This window comes from Pholis gunnellus (genome assembly GCF_910591455.1).
Source record: "Pholis gunnellus genome assembly, chromosome: 10".
Classification (NCBI taxonomy): Eukaryota; Metazoa; Chordata; class Actinopteri; order Perciformes; family Pholidae; genus Pholis; species Pholis gunnellus.
In genome coordinates, this window is record NC_136537.1 from 22,090,526 (window position 1) to 22,111,046 (window position 20,521).

A 20,521-nucleotide genomic window follows, 5' to 3' on the forward strand; every position below is an offset into this window, starting at 1 on the left:
ATGTTTTTTGTTTTTTTTCCAAGTTTGATTGTTATCCTCACAGACAGCAGCCTCTCATTATGTAGACATGTTATTTGATCCTACTTCTAGAAAGCTCTTTCTTTTCCTCCATCTCTGCAGAAGGACTAGAAGAGTAAACAGTAGCTATGATGAGTGGTGTAAATAAATAACCTTTGCTTTGAATATCAAACTCAAATCGATGCGGTCGTCTCAATGCAGGTGTCAGTCCAATATGTGAGCTGTGTGTTTGAACCAACTACAGGAAAAACGCATTTAATGAGCACATAGAAAAGAATGTTGTTATCCGGCAGACAGAAGGAAAGCAAAGCACAATAAAAATGTAATCAATTAAGTGCATTCTGGGCTGATCACATTAAGCTATTCATTTTTGTGTTGGAGGAATCCATGCAGATGCTAAGATAAGGTTACATGAACTGGAATCTGATTTGTTTTGGCTCCCTGCTGTCAAAATCACGAAGGATCGACCAAAAACTGTTGAATAAACATGCTGAGCTCATGTTCTACTAAGACGCCGGTTCACAACCGTACCAACTTCAAAACAACGCCACAAACCAAATATTCAACTGTAGCTTGACCCAAACAACATAGAAACCGTGTAATTGCACTACTTATGAAGCCACCTTGGTGAGAATAAAGTTCTGGTCCAGGTGCACCCTGGGAAACCTTGGAACAAAGTGTTCATGGCCATCAAGGTAGCTCCTTCCTCTGCTATTTTGAAACCCGGCAGCCAAACTGAGATAGAGGCCGGCTGGATTCCTCTGGGCGGGCGACTCCCTTCTAGTGAAACTGATGAAAAATTCATCTCACCAGGTTCGGCTTTATCTCGAGCTCCCTGCAAAGCTTCATTAAGTCTGCTATAAAAAAACCTCCACTTCGATTTGGTTCAGAGCTCAGAAGCTACCGGAGCTGGCCTCTGCTACGCATTTACATTTGTTCACTCAGACATTTGCGTGAATGTTTTCATTACTGTATGTGCATTGTTGCTGAGAGAGCGGTTTACAATCCAGCGGAGACCTCTGAAACTATGATAGTGTCATTATAACAAACAACAGGTGAGCTCAGCGGGGGTTAAAGGCCACAGCGTCCTGACAAACACATTTAATGTGCCTTTTAAATGACGAGTGGCAGCAGAGCTGGGGGGGGGGGGGGGGGGTTAACGTGGGTGGAAACGAGCAACGAGTGAGCTCTTCGTTCATGGAGAGGGATTAGACGCCTCTCACTAGAAACGGAGGTTGGATCCAATCCAGCCCTCTCGCCTTGGTGCTTTTCTCTCTCTCACCTCTCCTGGTTTACTCCTCTCTCATCCCTCTGTGTTTGATCTTCCGCTGTCCTTTCTTTCTCCCTCCCGTCTCTTATATCCCTCCATCCTGTACTGCTTCTTTTATTCCTTGCGATTACAGCAGTGACAAGCTCATTTACTTCATTATATTTTCAGACGTTGGGAGTTTTGCTCGTGCAGATATCTCTCCTACGGCCTCTTCAGCTGTCGATCTGTTTCTTTGGAAATCAACCTGCCGTTCATTCGTTTATTCATTCTCAGTCAGACTGGAGCCGCCTCATCTTTCCTCTCTCACTCCGAGTGGGTTGACTCGACGTTTTGGGTTTGCAAAAAGTGTCTCCTATCAATTTGGTTAACGCAAAACTAATTTGCATTGACGAACATGTTTCGTATAAGCGCCCGGGATCACGCTTTAAATTGCTTCTGGGAGCCAGCCCTTCGGTGAATGTCGGGGGAAGTTAAGGTCTTGATTAAATATTGAAGATTAAAAGCTGACTGGAAGCACGAGAAGACCAAAAGCCCAGCCATCCTCTCCGCCCTGCTCTTCTTACCGTGGTATACGAACACCACACGAGCTCATTAGAACAAAACTTTACAGTTTATGGGTCCTATTTTCTGACATTCTGACCATAAAATAAGCAACACATGCGATATGTATTTAATTCAGAGGAGACGGGATCAGCAATCATTGAAATCGTACCAGAATACTTGTTCCACTAGATATATATTCCCCAAAAGTGCTGACAGTAATGTGCTATCGATCTGTCTCTCTGTGTTTCAATCGTCCTCTTTTAGAGCCGATACTTCGCTCTTCCTAACGTCTGCCTTTCAGTGAGGTCGGCACAAATCTGAAGCAGCCCTTCTCGTATGTTGACATATATCACTGCAATGTTTGGGCCTGAAGGCTGACTGTGCAGTTGTAGAGATCTTGTTTACCATCGTTACAGTTTGTATTCCCTACAAGGTCAGGAGCGTCTTTGTAACGCACACAAAAGGGCCAACGCGACAAGACAAAACGATAGCTGGGCTCGGCTCGCTGGGCTTTATTTTCCTCTCAAAGCTCGGATCGGTTTACAGCTCAGTGCTGAAACACACAACAGTGACGGACTGTTGGAGGAACTAACCCAGAAGCTGGAAAACTGGGACTGCAGGTTGACCTATAAAGTTGATTTGTGTTTTTTACGAACTTGGTGCGAAAATGCCGGCAGGAAAAAGTGCATCACAACCTTCACCCTGCTTACTGTAACAACCGTCAAACTGCCCTTAAGCAAGGCACCTGAGCTGCACCTGCTCTAGTTCTGTAACAACCAGTCTGTGGTTGAACCGGACAGGTCAAGCGTGGAATCATACGAGTGTGAGGAAGACTGACTGAGAAACTAAACGCCCTCTCAGTCAAATAATCCTGCATTTATAAATGTTTAAATAAAGGCAATTAGACGCGACTGCTTTAAAAAGATAAGCTCATCTCTTCCTAAACAGCCGTAATAACGAGGTATGAGCCCGGAGCGCCCCCCCATTAAAACAAATCTAATGCTTTGAATACCAGGCAGGGATCATCAGCCTGTTTGTGATGAATTAAAACAATTATTGTCAACATTTATCTGCAGGATATGTTCTTCCTTGAGAGAAAGAAACTCCTACTGCATTGCAGGAGGAGAAAAGAAGCCCTCGTGTCCTTTGCGTCCTATTTCTGGAGCCTGATTGCCTCTGAGAAGACTTGCTGTCTCTGTCATCATTGTGTGATGAGTCACAGCCGGCGCTGCTCCAGGTGTAGATGTGAAAGAGAACAGAGACGAGCGGTGTTTGATGGGAAATACATTTGTTTGGGTTGAGTCTGTATGATTTCCATTGTTTAAGTGGGTTGAATAGAAGTGAATTGTTGAAAAGTTACTTGCAACAATAAAAGTGATATTTTCAGACACTTTCCTTAAAGAACAACTATTATTCAGTGTCTCCATTATATTGGACAGGCAGCTCGCTCCCCCATACAGACACAGAACAACTGATTTAGTTCATTCATTTTTTTTAAATAATTTTAGTATAAAAATCAGTGTTTCCCATTTAATAACGAGACGGCAGACCGCCATAGTATAATTTCTCCCACCACAGTTTCAAAATGAAACGAAAATACAGTATCATGTGAACAGAACCACGTCAGTTGCAAGTTCTTTAAGTGTTTTTCCCATCTGGTAGTTTGGATTAAGATTATGAATCTGCAGTATCCATTTTAAATGTTTCCGTCTTCTTTGAAGTTGCCTTAACGGTTGTCGTTACAGAAAGAATGTAATTCACAGCCACACAGTTCTAACCGTTTAGCTTTAGAATCAGGTAAAATATTGCATCGTATCGTTGAGCTCAAAATAAAAAGAAATGATCATTTAAACTGCTACATTTATTCAGCTAATTCTACAGATCTAAACATACGACGTTACTGCTATTCATGCTTTTCTTGCTCTTTGGGTCACGTTGTACGTTTGAACGATTAGCTTTTCTCTTTCTTTATGCAGCAGCTAGTTGTTTACTAAAATACAATTTTCATGACTATGAATTAAAAAGGACTTTTACATCCAGAATCCCATATTCTGAAAATAAGAGTTTCACTGTTAGCTCCGCTGAGATCCAGAAGAAACCAGAATGTCAACGACACCAACGGGATCCTAACGTGATGTCAGGCCAGAAATAAATAAAGTAGGAGTTCTGTCAGAGTCGCCCCGGTCTAAACCCAGAGGGAAGCGATGGGGATGAAGGGGCACTGCACTGTCAAGAGTTGGGCTCTGAATTTCCTGACACCATCTTGTCAAAGATGACAACTTGCAGCTTCAGCTTGACAGCAATAATTTCTCACATTAACTAGATTCGGCACTTTCCTGCAGCTGACTGAGGAAAGTTTCCATAACAAGCTCGTCGAACTAAAATGGAAGCAGACTCTGTCCGTCCGTAAGACTTTCTGGACAACCAATAACTGGATCGACTTCACACTTGACGGCTGTATTGCTGAAGGAAGGAAGTGCAGAGTCGAGTGAGATCCACGAACATATTTATTAGTAGTGCGTTATCTACTCACTGTGGGGCTGAAACTAACGTTATTTTCATTGTTGATTAATCTGACGATTACTTTCTTGATTAATGGAGTTGTTTGGTCGAAGGAATGTCAGTAAATGGGGGAAAATGTCCATCAGTGTCTCACAAAGCCCAAAATGACGTCTTCAAATGTCTTTTCTTGACCACAACTCAAAGATATTAATGTTACTGTCACAGAGGAGTAAAGAAACCATTTACATTTAAAGAGAATATTGGTTTTGTTTTTCCGACCAATTAATCAATCATCAAAATAGTTGACGATTCTATTGTATTGAGAGAGGGCCACGTTTAACTGTTACACCGCCGAACGCCATGCTGGGCACAGCTCGCTGCAGGACATTCTGTAACAGATAAAGAAAGACAGACCGCAGATATACGGGACATATTTATTAGTAATATCCTCAACAACCGTTCATCCGATCGACTGAAGCTTGCCGAGTGTATTGCTCAAGGAAACAGAGGGTGGAGTGTGAGGTTGTGAGGGTGAACGGTCCTTGAGAAAGACTGAACGGGCACTTCACTAGTAATATAAAAAAGATGAAAATGACCATGAATAAGGTTGTAAAATACAGTCATAAGCTTTATGCACAACACAAATAACTTCATCAGAAAACTACCCCTCAAGGTAGCCGTCATTTACTGAAGTCTTTTTCCTTTTCAAGCTAATAACCCACAAGGCTGGTTTTAGTAACGCTGGTTACATTTCTGACGCACTGTGTGAGCAGATAAAAGATGCTAAATGCATACAATGCAGTTATGGATGCATGAAGAGAACAGCAGTCTTTTTATGTTGCGTTTGTTTTCTCTGTGTCGTTACAGATCTGATTGTCAAACTGACAAAAGACAAATTTGGAGCCATTCAGACGGAATATCAAAAGGTAACGTGTGTGTGTGTGTGTGAAAATGGTTGTTTTGCTTTATGTTTTTTATTTGATGTTGTTGCAATATGTTATTCGGATTGGTGATATATATTACAGAAGAGATGTACCTCTGAGACACTCCGTAGTCCATCACTTCTCAGGTGTTAAAGCTTTTACTAGTCGAGGCGAGGCCATCTCTTTCACTGGCACAACCTGTGAATTTAACGAGAGGTACATCACTTTAGATTTCAACAACCTTGATAACCAAAGATCTCTTTTTATTCTCACTCCCTGAGATCAAAAGGTTCGCTCAGCACCTTCCTCTCACTTATGGGAGAATTTGCTGCCTGTGTGCAGCGTTTCAATATGTAACTATGTGGATAAGCATGCCAGAATCCTTTGATTTCTCTTTTTATGTTGTTGTTCTATTTCGTCCACGTTTTTGTTTCGTGGCTTTGCTCTTTCTTTGACGCTGCGTTGCCTTTGTCTTCTGCATGCCCTCTTCATCTGATCTGATCTCCCTCAGCCAGAGAACATAGTGCTGACCCTTCAGGTAACGTCTGCACACTGGACTTCACAGTGAAACCCATCCCCCCCGTTGTCTCATTTTATCATGCTCCACTGTCCCGAGTCACCAGGGCTGCACAATTCCAGCTAAAACTACTAACTTCATTACAATTTAGTTGCCATATTACTAATTATTTTGTTTATTTTAACAGCTCTATCATTTGAATACTTGTGATTAGTTGTGCAGCCCTATGACTCCCACCCAGCCATCCTATCCACCTTACAAACACCAGCTTTACCAAAACTGTATCTTCTGTCTCACTTAAGTCCTGATTTAGATCTCTTCAGCTTCCTGGAGGAGCAACATGCTGACTGGATCACAAAGGAAGAGTTTCAGTGCTCTAGAATGAAATCTATGTGTTTTACACACCATTTGTAATATTCTTTCACACTAATGTCGTTGCCTCGACTCTGCTACGGTATGCTTATTGTTAAATAGCATCCTTTGTTTCCTGCTCGCGACTTGTGGCCCTTAGAAATCCAGCACGTAACACAAACGCTTGATCTGTTGTGTGCTGATGTCGGCAGAATTATTTTACTACTACACAGCGACGTGGATCCTCTGACACACAGCGATGCAACAGCTTCTTAGAGCTTCGTAAACGCATGCGTTCTGCAAAGAGCTTCAAACACATCGCTAAAGAAATAACCAAAACTAAACCATGAACATCACATTGCACCTTATGTGAGAAGGAGATAACCCGTTTGCTGGTCCCTCCTGAAATGTGTGATGTACAATGACAATACCTAAAAATACACTCAAACAACCAATGTTAATGTCAATCAGGACAGATCAGTCACACTTATAGGTCAACATCTACAGTGTTGACTCTCTGTAGCCGATGGATTTTAGATGAATTAGATTCATGACTCTGGTTTATCAAAGACAGTAATTCCAAGTCAAAACTGACACCAAACCTTTTCTTTTAAAGGGCAGAAAGGGATTAACTTTCCTTATTTACGTAGCCCAAAATGGAAATGTTATCCAATGACATACATACAAGAGCTAATTCCCTTGATTGTTTATGTAAAATAAACAAACAAACATCATATTAAATCAAAGCAAAAGGGTTCATTGGTTTGTGTAATTCACATACAATCTCCTGTATGTCTCCACCAAACAAAGGAACATCACACCAGTCCTGCTTTAAAAGATCATTTTGACCCAGAGTAGAGAGGATCATTTCCCTGATTGTAGAAGGTTAATCAGTGAATGTCCCGGTGTAGTCTTGGTTTGAATAAAAGCCTCATTGCAGTGGATTGAAATAGTCCAGCTGTGATCAAAGGCTTGATGTTTGTTGCAGTCTTCACTTCTCCTAACTAATAAAAGACATCATGGAGAATAAAGCCTGACGTTGTCCCTTGTGGATCCAGAGTGGCATCCAACCCAATTCACTATCAAGCAGCAGGATCTGAGGCATAACAATGAATCCAAACAGAAAGTACTGAAAACACAAAGAACCATGACGTCAATTCAGAATTCAAGACTCCAGACTGCTAAACTTTAAGCACAACTCCACAGAGAGAAATCAACCCGGTCTTAAGGTCGTCACTTTAAAATCTTCAGCACTCAGACATGATGCCACCTCATCATCCGGTTTGGTCTTATTGGAAGGTCACCTTCTTCTTTTGGGTATTTGTTAACACAAAGCTTTAGTCCAAAAATAGTCAGAGCTGCGGGCTGTTGAAGAATGGTGGAAAAAAAATAAAACATTTCTGACCTTTTTTTTGGTGAAGATTCACCCAATAACAAGCAGAGCCCAGAAGCACAATGACAATGTTCAGTTTGCAAAATGTCCCCAAGAACTGGGCTGACATCGGTGCTGTTAGAAGGCAGACCACACACACACACACACATACACACACACACAGGCTCAGTGTTTCTCTTCTTTCTTTGCCTTTTTTTCCTCGCTGTTTGTAATCTTTAAAGTTACTGTGAGGAACTTTTAACTGGTTATGAAACCGTCTCAAATGAATACCGACGTCTCTTTAGGACCTACATAAGTAAATCAGACAATCAGCGAGTAGATTGGTTATTTCTATATAGTTATTCTTAATAATTGTCATTGTTGCCATTGGGTCGGATTCAGCCCACTGTCAGTCACTCCTGAAGTAAAATGAGAGGTTTCCTGAAGGGAATCTGGTGCTCGGAAACACTTGAACCACGTGGACCACCAAAATTGACACAAAATGAAAGTTCCTTGCAGTAACTTTCAGGTCAGAAAGGGTCTGATTGGGGTCTTTTTCTTCCTACATGTCATAAACTATGTTTATAGCACATCCAGGAACCTCACTCAGCTAAACACACACTTTCGGAGGTTGGATTATGTCCACCGCCTGAGACTCTGCACAGAGATTTAGGGATGAACCAGAGAAGAATACTCCTCTCTGACGAGTTCAGAAGCCACTTCTTTTCACCCTGCATGTTAAAAAGCTGAAAAGCCGCAGGTCTCCAGAGAAGGCAGGGTCATTGACTTATGGAGGCGATTAAGATTAGTGTGAATCAGCCGGGAGAGCGGTTCGTCCATTCAGGAGCGGTGATAGCAGCCCCGCTTTGATCCTTTCATAACGAGAAGCTATTGAACATCATTGTGACACGTTACATGCGGTGTGGGAATTGGCCAATCCCCTATTCAATTTTGCCAATTTCCAAAGCCCGCGCTGAGTGTGGTTCAGAACGGGGCAGATTAACAGGGAGCACTGTGGTACATGACAAGAGTACTGTACTACTGACAACCTGCCAACAGCAGCAATTTGAACTCTCAATATATCTGGGCAAATTTGAAAGAAATTGCGTCGAGTCACCTTGAATATTTCTAATATTCAATCAAAGTTGAGGATTATTGAGGCTTTGTGATGACGGATGTGCAGAGTTCAAAGCTGACGATTGAGAAGCAAAGCACAATCCCAATGCATACAGAACAAACTGTAAATACAGAGTATTCATATAGAAGAATGTGACAGTCAGCATTCCTCTGCTCTCTCCTCCATCCTAATCTTACTGCTCCTCACCATAACGACCTCACTACACTCCTACTAACTGTCTCATAACTATTCTTAACAGTCGAACTGTTCACTGCCGATACTGTACCTGCATTTCACAAGTGCATGTGAAATATTTGTACATGGAAAAAAGGTGGAAAAATAGGAAAGAAGACTTAAGCTTGACAACTTTCCATTTTCTAGTTTGTCCCGTCAAGTTACAAGTTAGGTAATGTACACGCAGTTGTCAGTTAATTAGCTGATGTGGTCTAATACAACAACCACACGATAGATTCTCTGCTGACTTCCAAATATCTTATTTTTAGTACGTACCACCGTTGCCCTTACAAACTACGTGCTGTTGCATGCTCTAAGCATTGAATTGGGACGTACTACTTCGTCATAACATTGCACCTTAAACTTTGACCCTCTTGCTAATAGCGCAGAGGATTGTGGGTAAAAATGGCCAGAAAAGGATGCTCTCTTGCAACCTACAAAATGCGACCGGATGCAGCAGAACATCCTTGTATTTTTCGGAATACGGAATTTGACATACAATGTATTGGGACACACTAAATCTAAGTGAATTTGGCGCATGTCTTCCTCCACTTCTGCTCATTAAGTGGTGCATAATCTGAGGCAAGGGGTTGTATTTAGTCTCTTAATTAATCATGGGCGTAACATTAATTAAACCAATCAGGGTGTCATCACCCATTAACTTTAAAAGCCAGGTGTGCCTGCACCTGTCACATTAGTATTCAAGCGAGGAAGTTGCTTTCGCCACATGAAGCAAGCAGCGTGTACATCAGTCGTGAACACATCTTGTTATATGAATAATGAGGCTTTTAAATAGCAGGAAAATACTGCGTCATGTACTTTACACAAGGTTTTCTTTAGTGCCGGACCACACCTTATTTTTAGACCAAGACGCCGATGGGCGCACAGCTGAGCTGCACAGTGCACCGCTTTGTGCTGGGTAAGATCGGGCCCACAATGCTTCATGTGTTGATTCTACTTTATAGCCATTTTGGAGGCTGTAGATTATGATGAATATTTATGTATCTAATCGTTGGTCTAGTCTTAAATGGGACGGACGAATTGTTCTAACCTCCATGCAGGTAGAATCTATGGCTGTTATATCAGACTGCATTAGTTTTATCTGGGTGTACCAAATGAACTCACTTTATAATGGGACAATGGAACTAAGGCGTACAGCTGGAGCTGGAAGGTTTTCGCTGCCTTGTAGTTCATTCCTATTGAAGCAGGTTTTTCATCAGAAATGCTCTTTCTCCTTCATTAGAGTGGGAAAAACTGCACCACAGGGCAACATGGATGGCTCTGACTCCTTTGAGTATTTTCCCATCATCCTTCACGTGTTGCTATCCTCTCAGTGCATATTGCAGTTTATTGGAAATTTATGTTAAAAAGAAACGTTAAGCTTAAGCTACTGTAAGTCTCAACCGGCTCACAGTGGTACTGTATGTGAGAAAAGTGTTGTCGCCCTCAACGGTTTGAAGAAAGAGAGTCTTGGCATTTACGTTGTGTAATAATGTAGTTAAGGAGCCGTGCATTGAATTGACTCGTAGTATTTAAGAATTACAAAGAAAGGATTCTTCCGGCACTGAGTAGTGTTACGCAACGTGTTTCTATTGTTTAACCACAAATCCCTTTTGGACAAAGAGTAGAGAGAGAATTTCCAGCGGTGGGATCCGTCTTGATATTTTTAGATTTGTAGCTCATTTTTATCCTCTGCCTCCTCGTGTGTGTCCTCCCTTCTTCTCCTTTATGCCGTTATTAATCTATCCCTTCTTCTCTCCCTCACTCCCCAACTCATCTGCTCACCTCTCCTCATCCAATTCTGTTTTCGCTCTACAAACCCTCCATCCCATTTGCCATTCTTGTTGTTTCATCTCCCTTCTTTTCCCTTCCCACCTCTGATGTCGTTTCCTGAATAAACTGTCCCTCGTTCTTCATCTCATCCCCCCTCCCCGCTGACCACAGGCCATCTACTACGAGATAGGCTTCGTAGTATGTGCGGCGGTCGGCCTGCTGTTCGCCGTTCTGGTGCCGATAATCGGCATCTTCTTCTGCATGTGCCGCTGCTGTGACAACTGCGGCGGCGAGATGCACCAGCGCCAGAGGAAGAACGCAGATTGCCAGCGTGGCCTGCTGGGAACGCTGCTCTTCTCCACCTCACTGGTCATCACGTGAGTATGACACACACACACACACACAGGGGTATTTTCTGGTGCAAACAGTATGTGCACATCATGCACACTGGAACTAAATGCAAGCTACACCTCGGTCTCTTAGTGTTGTGCTCATGCACACACATTCAGGCAAAAACACAGTGGTCACGCATGCACCTCTGGTCATCTTGTGAGTCTGTTTCACACACAAACACGCGCGGTCATCAGCTTTCCCCATCCCCCCCATGCTGTTTGCTATATATAGTAATTTCCTACCGTAGATACTTTGTGGCAGCACCCTTCATACTTATTCAGTCTAAGCACTGGTCATTATCTGCAGGGGGATTCACACACACACACACACAGAGCTTTCATTAACTGTGTTCATTCACATCAACGCTCGGCTAAAGTACGAATAAATCAAATCTATACGAGTATGTATCATGTGTTTTAAATGGTCTCCACCTCTACACCTTCCTGTTCTCCTTGGCTCTCTTGTATAATACCTACTCTGCCTCCAGGCTTTATTATTAACTGCTCCAGCTGTCATTCACACATTATACGTGCACATTGGGAAATGCAGTGAATCCAGCACTAGAAATGAATTCCTACATTCCTACTGTTTCAAACTGTAGTAACTGTGATTAATTATTGTAATCTATGAATATAATAGATAGTACCTCCTGCTATTTCCAGCACAGAAACTGAGATAATATACATTTTATTCATATTTTATACATGGAAACAGGCCAGCAGGAAGATCGTGACTTCAGATGCTATTTCTTTTTGCTACAGTTGCTTAGGGTGCATTCCCTTAATATTCCAGAGACAACACCTTGGCAAATGAGAAATGGTCGTGAAGAGAAACAGCATGAAGTGAAATTGTTGATGTTGGAAAATTGAGGGAAATAGGTTGATTTCCTGGACTGGAAATGTTTCTACCTGGACCACGGCTTTTATCATCTGCTATCAAGTACAGACAGTGTTTGGTTCAACTTTACATGTAAACAGGCAGCATTCAAGGACATTAGCCTGTCCTTGAAGTAATATGACTGTAAGAGAATGTCATGACTTTGCTGAACTTCCACATTCCTTATTAGAGTGTTTTAAAACGTATCTTTATGCAGTTGCCTTAAAATGGACCCAACTCTCCAGACTTCTCCAGAGCAAGTTCTATTTTAGTGAATTATTTTGGACGTGACCAAGCAAAACCCAAAGTTTTGTGCACAGTACATTGAAAGCTACAGAGCATGTTCAGAGCAGCCTAAAAATAACCAGTTTTTAATCCACCTGTATATTTCTGTCATAAATTATGGATATGCACCACTGCAGCTCAACAGAGAAACACAAAATGGTAATTAAATGCTAAAAAGACATCAGAACACACCACTTGAATCGTCTAAAGGAGTGGGTTAAAACGTGTTTTGGGAGCAAAGCTTTAGGTTTACTTTGTGCTTCTTCTGCCTCTTACATTATGTGGCTCTCCTGCATCTCATCTTTCAGAAAATGGACCAGAGGAAACTCAACCCTCTCTCCACTCTGTTTAGTCTCAGCGGTAGAAGAAGCCGGAGCCGCTGGGGATGCAGCCACAGCAGGAAAGGCTGGGGAGAGCTGCGTTTGCCTCTCGTATTAGGACAGAAGGGATCCAGGAGTGTACTTAGTTTGATGTTCTTTGACTTTTTGTCTCCGTTGGAACGAAGCCCGGCTATTAGAAATTCCAAGGCAATATCCTAGAAGCCCAGACGCGAGAGTCTGAGAGCATCCTCGGAGCTCTTATTAAATCTCCCCAGCTACCAGGCAGAAACGCTGCAGAGGCTCTAATGAAGCAATTACAGGCGGGAGAGTGATGAGCACCGAGCCCAAGCGGCTTTTTTTTTTACCGCCACTAGAAAGCTAACAGCGAGGCAGAGAGGAGTGGCCGGGGTGATGGGTATTTTCCAAGAAGTGTTGACATCGGAATGAGAGGGGTAAGAGACACCCAGCGAGGGGGGGGGAGGACAATAACATGTTTGAGGATAAGAGAGGAGGGGGAAGATGCCAAAAACAAAATGAGTTTTATCACACCAGGACATTCTTTGACAGACGTTTAGGACAGACTGTACAGCGGTCAATAAACTACTATTGTCACTCTGCAAGTAATCCTTGTTTTACAAGTAACGATCACTCCCTCATGACATTACAATGCTTCCACTTGTTTCTCACCTTAATGCTCTTCACCCAATAAAACCCTTTTATCTTATTCCCCTAACACATGACCAGCACTTAGGACTGTGCAATGTATTGATATCATATCGATATCATGATACGACACCAGATATCCTCTTAGAGTTTGGATACCGTGATATTGTAATATGGAACCTGGTTTTGAAGGCTGCATTATTAAAGTGATGAAACTTACCTGGCTGTTCTAGCTGCTCTATATTTTGCAGAGGCATTAAAACCTTTCTTTATATTTCTATATTTGGGTAGAATCAGCGCAATAGTTTTATTGTCGTAATATTTTACATGAGGTTTACGTGACAGAATCAGAGCAGGAGACGAGATGAAAAACTAAACCTCTTGCGTCACCCCTTTACTCTGAAAGTGGCAGGGTCGAATCCCGGAGGAGCTGCCAAAAAGCTGTGGTTGTAAACATGAATGAATAATGTTCACTGGGTCACAGCAGTGCTGGAAGGTTTTGACTCACACGGATGCAAGTCATGCCGAAAAATGCACACACTCCTGCAATGAGGCTCTGTGATGAAATCTACCAAAACGCACAGCAGATGCGAAGCTCAGGACAGAGTTCATTCTGTATCTTATGTGTTAGAGGCAGACATTTAGCTTTGTCAGAATAAATGGGATTTTGTAGATTCAATCAGTGCATTTACAAAAACACTATTAATTCAATCAGAACCAGATAAAGGCAGCACTCTGATTCCGCAGGTGAAAGCAGGTGAATGAATCTTGAAATCGAAATAAACAACCTGATTAACAAGCCCGGCATTAATTGCAAATCCTCAAATTACCGCGCTATCTAATTACATTAGACTGATTTCTTTCAGAGCTATTAATCTTGGCACACGGCGCTGTGGCTGATTAAGAAACATAAGTGTTTCTATACACAGCCAGAAACATGTTAGCGTCACAGAAACAGCCATTTAGACACAAGTGTAATGTGAGATGAACTGGAATTGTTAGTCGTTAGTATTAGTGATGATGCAGCAATAATGAACGTCTGCAGCCTTGTCCCGGTTATGTTTGGTCTGATGAAGCCAGAATTACATAACTTGAATTACCCAATTTACTCAAAACATCGGATATGTTTATGCTTTGTTTTCTATTTGGTGCATATTAATGAAGATCTGCATTAATATGAATACATTTTGACTCCTATAAAGTATCTTGAGCGATGACAAGACCCTCTTATTATGATGTTCACACTACATGCAGAGAAATATCTGAAGCCAAGACCTCGTGTGTTTAAAGGCTGCGGTGCGCTTCATCAAATGTGAATATTCTTCATGTCTTGTGCGTCATTTACTCACATTCATACATTAGTGCAGTGTCCGTTTAAAACGCGCCTGTTCGGATCGGGCCGCCTGCTTGGTCTCTCTCCGCTCATCCAAACCTAACACTGGACAATGCACTTCATTGGGTCCTCAGCAAGACACTTAGAAACTTATAAATATGTCCCATAGATCTCCGTTCTCCCTTTCTTCATCTGTTCTGGAATCTAATGTAGCGAGAGACGGAGGGCGAGCTGTACCCAGCATGCCGTCCGGCGCTATCTTGGGGGAAACTCTGGCTCCACTATTTTAAAATAACCACAGATTTAAAATAAGTGTCTGTAGCTTTGAACGACGCTTGGCTGCACAGCGAGTTCATAATGACTGGTCTAAATACAGGACGTAGAGGACTTCTTCTGGAAAGACTGTATCACAGGAATGGCAGATGATCCATTTACTTTCTATACGATCAAATCTCAATATTTGCTCTCCGTTGATCCTCATGTGAATGTGATCACGGGTGCTGTGGTAGTTTAAATGAACAACATCTGTCCCGCCAGCCCATGTGTGTTTGTTACTGGCGTATAACATCTTATCTCGTGCATAAATACATGAACTGTGCAGTAACACGGCATGTTGCATCAGGCCTGTCAGCTATCAAAAGACCACACAGGACATTATTAAATCAACAGCAGTGGCTATTGCAGTCTTCACTCATCAGCTCCGAATCCACACGCGTGGATTCATTCAAAATGACAAATTGAAGATCCTTCCCTCTGTTCAAGTGGAAGACCCCTGCCTCGTGTGGTTACCCAGCATGCATTTCAGCAGTCTATTTAAGTCGCTGGGTGTCCAGAACTATTAAACACAAAAGGTCCCAACGTTATGAGGTTAGCAATTCATGCTAATCATATGGGTTCTAATTAATGCTAATGTATGTTGCAGTGAACTGAGCACTCAGCACCCTGCACTTTAAATCTTAATCAGTCAGTTGAGGCTCTGAGGCGGCAATCGCATCAGATCAGGCGTCGCAGCGAAAAACGGCATTCATTTGAACGTAGGCAGTACGTCGAGGCTGTGGGAACCATAAGGGATGTAAATAAAACAGAATCAACTGTTGGCGACTCGACGTTGGCAAAAACATAAGCGCCTCTCGTACCGCAAGACGCCCACAGGAAGAACAGCCATGTTCACCATGTAGCATTGTAGCATTCCAGCATCTGGGGAGATAAAAGAGAGACTGATCGCCGCTGTGATGATGACCTTTCCAGAGCTGAACAACCCTGCCATGTACCGCCCTTCAAGATGGGTTAAGGTTCACAACATGATGTTACAAAAGCAGGCCATTTAAGTGACACTCCCACACCGCCGCACAACCCTGCGCTACCCTAAAGCTTTGTTTATACTCGCACATGGCACCTTAGAGCAAGCCTTCACAGATGGCGCCAGAGGGCGTACAAACAAAATGTACTACAAAGAAGCAAGAAGACGACCAGTGTTATCTGCTAAACAGAAAAATGCAATATATATTTCTATGCTAGAGCTTATGAACGTAATGTTACTGAGCGTGACCAGTGTCACTGACCAACACACAGCAACACCACAGTCAGCGTTTGCCATTGAACAAGGAAAACACTGCTAGAATCGACTCAGTATGCAACGATTTAAACATTAGTTTACATATAAAGCATAAGAGAAGCAACATGATGTAAAGCTCTCTGAAGGGGATGTGTAGTATATTCTGAATTAAAAAAGATTGTTTATAATATTGCTTTGAAGTGCTAGTGATTTAGATAATAGGACCTCAGGCTGTGTTCAGTGTCATGTCGGTAAAATGTCTGATCCCGTTTTAATGTCTACAGACGTCCAACTGTCTGCTCTGCTCTCTGACTGTCACGTGAACCTTTCTGATTTCGATGGCCCTTGCTTTTTGTAACCCTCCTGCTATTGCAGCTGCTCCTCTTTAGAGGTGACATGAGGTGGTGGGTAGTCATGCCAATACATAACCTCAAGAGCAAAACCAGAGAGTGAATTATGAAGAAACCTAAAGATTGATCACATGATAGAGCTCAAACAGAACCTCTTAAGGAGCCAAGACCTTCAGACAGTATGTTTCACACTACTTAAGTCTGCATGGACCTTCAGGGGTTAATAAAGCTCCCCTCTTATTGATGTGACAAAAAATATTAGCACAGAATTTTGCTGAATTATTAATAAAGTGACCCAATTAATGAGTAGGAACTTCTTTTCATCACCGGTCCACTTGTTATTACACTGAAGCAGCACAGCCTACAGACAAACAATAGATATAATGTCATCCAATGTTCTAGTTCAAATAACAATTAACAACTTTAAATAAGGGACATTTGATACTTCAACGAAACGCCACGAAACTATCTAGTAATACTAAAACACCTCTCAGTCACTTTCTGGCTGTTGACAAAAATACATGAACACACTTTTTCAGACACAAAAAAAAAACAGGCGCACAAATCGGTCACACACACACACACTCCCACACTTCCTCCTGTAACACACACATCGCTCAGTTAACAGCCTCCGCCGGGAGTCATCACATGCCGGCCTATTTTTAGGGGATTCATTAATAGTGAGATGAGCTTCACTCTGTCATGAAGGAAGCCACAATGACTACGGAGATGTCACTTGCTGACTAAATGTCAAAGCTACTCGGCTGTCGTCACGTGGAGTGCATTTCCGGGGGCTCAGCCTGAGTTTTGGAGCAGTTACAGTCAACAAAATGAAACGTCGCGTAGCAAAAGTGACGGCATTTTAAATGTTTTTAATGTACATCTACAGCAACTAATGAAGATACTGAGAAGACACAGTTTAAATGTGTTAGAATAACTTTAACGTCAATGCAAGAATTCTCTGTGTTGAGCTTTTAGTCTTAGGTTTTTGGAGAAGTTGAACTTCCTTTAATGAACCTTTCTCCATGTCCACAAACCATGACGTCCACGCACACACGCATGATCGCTGCCCAGCACGAAGACGCCACACAATGGCAGCTTCACACAGACCACTGCCAAGCTAATTAAGCAGAGAGGTCGCTGTCAGTTTTTCCAGTGCATCCCATCATATATCACATCTCCTGGAGAGAGCTCCGTCACACTAATCATCCTGATTCTTCTGTTTTGTTTCTGCTGGTTTATAGCTGGAATCCATTTTAATTCTTCACTAATTAAATTTTTTCCCTCGTCCCGGGGTCTTTTATGGTCCGTGGGTTCTGGTGGTGTGCACGACCACAAATCAATACAGTCTAACGGGAACTCTACATAGTGAAACTAATGGATGCTCACAGCTTGGTCTGGCTTTCTTTTGGAATTTATTGGAGACATTTGTGTTACAAAAGTGATGATGTGGCACATTGTTGCACAGGAGAGAGAGAAAAGATATGAGAGGGAAAATCTGCTCGGTGATGTCGTTTACAGCTAAAAAGGTGCTTTCTTTGTCAGTGACGATGGGCTGGGGGGGGGTTATAAGCCAGTAGCCACTTCTGTAGTTCTGTTCACTCCCTCTTTAGGATCTCTGGGAATTATCTTTCTATACTGGTTAGGTTGTTGTACGTCCACAGAAACACAATCAACCTTTTGTTTCTCCACTGTGACATCACTAGTCCTACAAACGTCGTTATCTAAAACACTTGAGTGCAAAGTAGAGAAGCAGACCATAGAATGTGTATAAGAAGTGGACGTAGTCATCGTGACGTCACCCATTGGTTTGCTGACTGAAAGTGACTTAGTGACGCCGTATACGTCTCTGGTAGAGACCTGTCAATCACTGTGTAGCCCCGCCCTAAAGCATACCCTGCTTTATGGTCTATTTGACTCTAAATGGACCATCATTTACTAAATGAACATCATGCTGTATTGAAGAAGACTTGAAACTAGAGATTGAGACCATAAACTCATGTTTACAATGTTTACTGAGGTAATAAATCAAGTGAGAAGTAGAGTCATTTTCTCATAGACTTCTATACAATCAGAGGAGTCGCCCCCTGCTGGTCAGCAGAGAGCAGTCTCCACATTGATCGTATGAGCATATTGTTCGTTGTGGAGCTACTTTTATCTACACAGAGTTTAATGCATCTGGCCTCTGGGCAGCGTTTGCTCCATGCTGAGCCGACTTAATGGGAAAGAGACCACGCTATTAAATCCAATCACGGTCTCTAACTTTACAGAACTCTAAGTTTCCTGGAAAACAGACTTTGAGCACTGACACCAAAGAAGATTTTACACTTCAAGTCGTTCTCCAGAGTCTTTGTAGCTACAGACTGAGAGCTAAATAGCTGATTCAATACAAAGCTAAATGTTGATCAGTCAAGGCTTAATAGAGTGCAAGACGTTGTTGTGAAGTTGCTGTTTACAGAGTAAATTACAGTCATTTCTCGTTTTGGAAAGCTGACATTTATTTTTAAATCACACCATTAGTTTTTGTTTGGAAGGTTAATTATTTTTCATAACCTTATTCATTGCAGGGAGCATTTACTGAGCAGAACTAATGTGTCACCTTCTGTTTTTGATATGCTCATTTAAAAAGACTCAAAAACTACACAGCGGCTGGTCGTGTAGAATCCAAATTCCTCAACCTGAACCTGTCCTCTGCCATCATTTATACTTTTCTTTGTTGCCTTGCTCAAGTGCTCAGACTGAGTCGACCACTACCATCTCCTTCTTTTGGCCCCTGTAGAGTATTTTAAATACTGCTGTATTCCAGTGACCTTCTGTGGCTGTTTGCACAGCCCTGAGCCCTACCGGCTGTTTGGCTCACAGTTTAGTATTCGTATCATTCCTGGACTGTTTACGGTGGAATTAATGGTCTGTTGTGTCCCATCAAACCGCTGCGGCTAGTTTTTAGATGGAACAGACGGCAAACTACACGGCGTCCTTATGAGGGGAACGAAAAACAGAGCAAAATAGCATCATATTTACTGGGCTGTTACGCCCGGAGCGAAAGGCCCCGGAGTCACAACTTCTCAGTGTCTGGTTAAATTCTTTATAGGACACAACGCTGCACTGGGAAGCCGAGTTCAGACCGTGACCTGGCAAGCTCTGGGAAGACAAACATAACAGTGCATAAAAGGGATGTAACAATGGCTGGTTGAGGGGAGGGGGGGGAGCAGATAAATGGAATATAAACAAGCTAACCGGAGGCTTAGATGAAATAAACGGTGGCTAAATTAAATATAATAGGGGCTTAATAGAATAAAGACTTTAATAGGAGTGTATACTGTTGAATAAAAAGAGGAAATATGGAATAAGAAGTGGCAGAATAGAATGAAAGGCTGCACATTATAATATGCACTCTACTCTGCTCATGCATGTACTCCTGTAATCAGCTCATCTATTGTCCCAAATTCATAAGAAAAATAAGCTTCTATGCTATCCGTCTCTCAGGAGCTTTTGAATACAGGTCGCTGATGTCAGGCTGATTATACAATTCTTCTCATGTTCAAAGATGTGAATGGAATGTTTTGAATAAGTTTTATAGGCGATACTCTGGTGTAGGTCTAAAAAAAAAAAAGTCATCGCAATAAAAGTAGTTCCCGCACAGCACCATTTAGTTAGCAATGTTGTTTTAGAATTCTTACAATGACTACATTATAATTTTCTAATTGAGTGACAGGATAATAGAGGTACAGTTCCAGCAGTGTGAAAGCAGGGAGGAGACTGCCCGAGCCTCCCGACCACCACCGCGCTGAATGCGGGCCATTGTTGCGAGTTTGTAAAAAGCTATGGAGCCACCAGACCATGTAACACTCGCTGCTCAGCCCCCAGTAGTGGCCTAGATACCGGGGCACTGCATGCACTAGTTTGATGCTCTTCTTCATCTGCTGTTGTGGGGTTTCTGCCCTGCGGGAGACTTTCATGTGTCATTTGGCTTTCGCTCAAACAGGAATTACAGCCCTTTTACAACGTCGCTGGAGGTAAATCCTTCTCACGCTGCGTCTGAAATGTCCCCCGCGGTCAAAAAAGAGACGCAGTAACAACAAGCAGCCATGCAGCCGTTGAACACAGGGTTGAGCTGGCGGGTCAG

General features: G+C 42.4%; 1 protein-coding gene across 1 annotated transcript in view; it reads left to right on the forward strand.

The window, feature by feature from the left end:
- prom1a (prominin 1a) overlaps positions 1 to 20,521 on the forward strand; it is a gene marked incomplete at both ends in the record, with an annotated part of 60,962 nt that overhangs the window by 18,416 nt on the left and 22,025 nt on the right. The window contains 3 exons of the mRNA XM_079167289.1: positions 5,201 to 5,259; positions 5,768 to 5,794; positions 10,792 to 10,997. Coding sequence (XP_079023415.1) covers positions 5,201 to 5,259; positions 5,768 to 5,794; positions 10,792 to 10,997 — 292 coding nt within the window. The remainder of the gene's footprint in view (positions 1 to 5,200; positions 5,260 to 5,767; positions 5,795 to 10,791; positions 10,998 to 20,521) is intronic.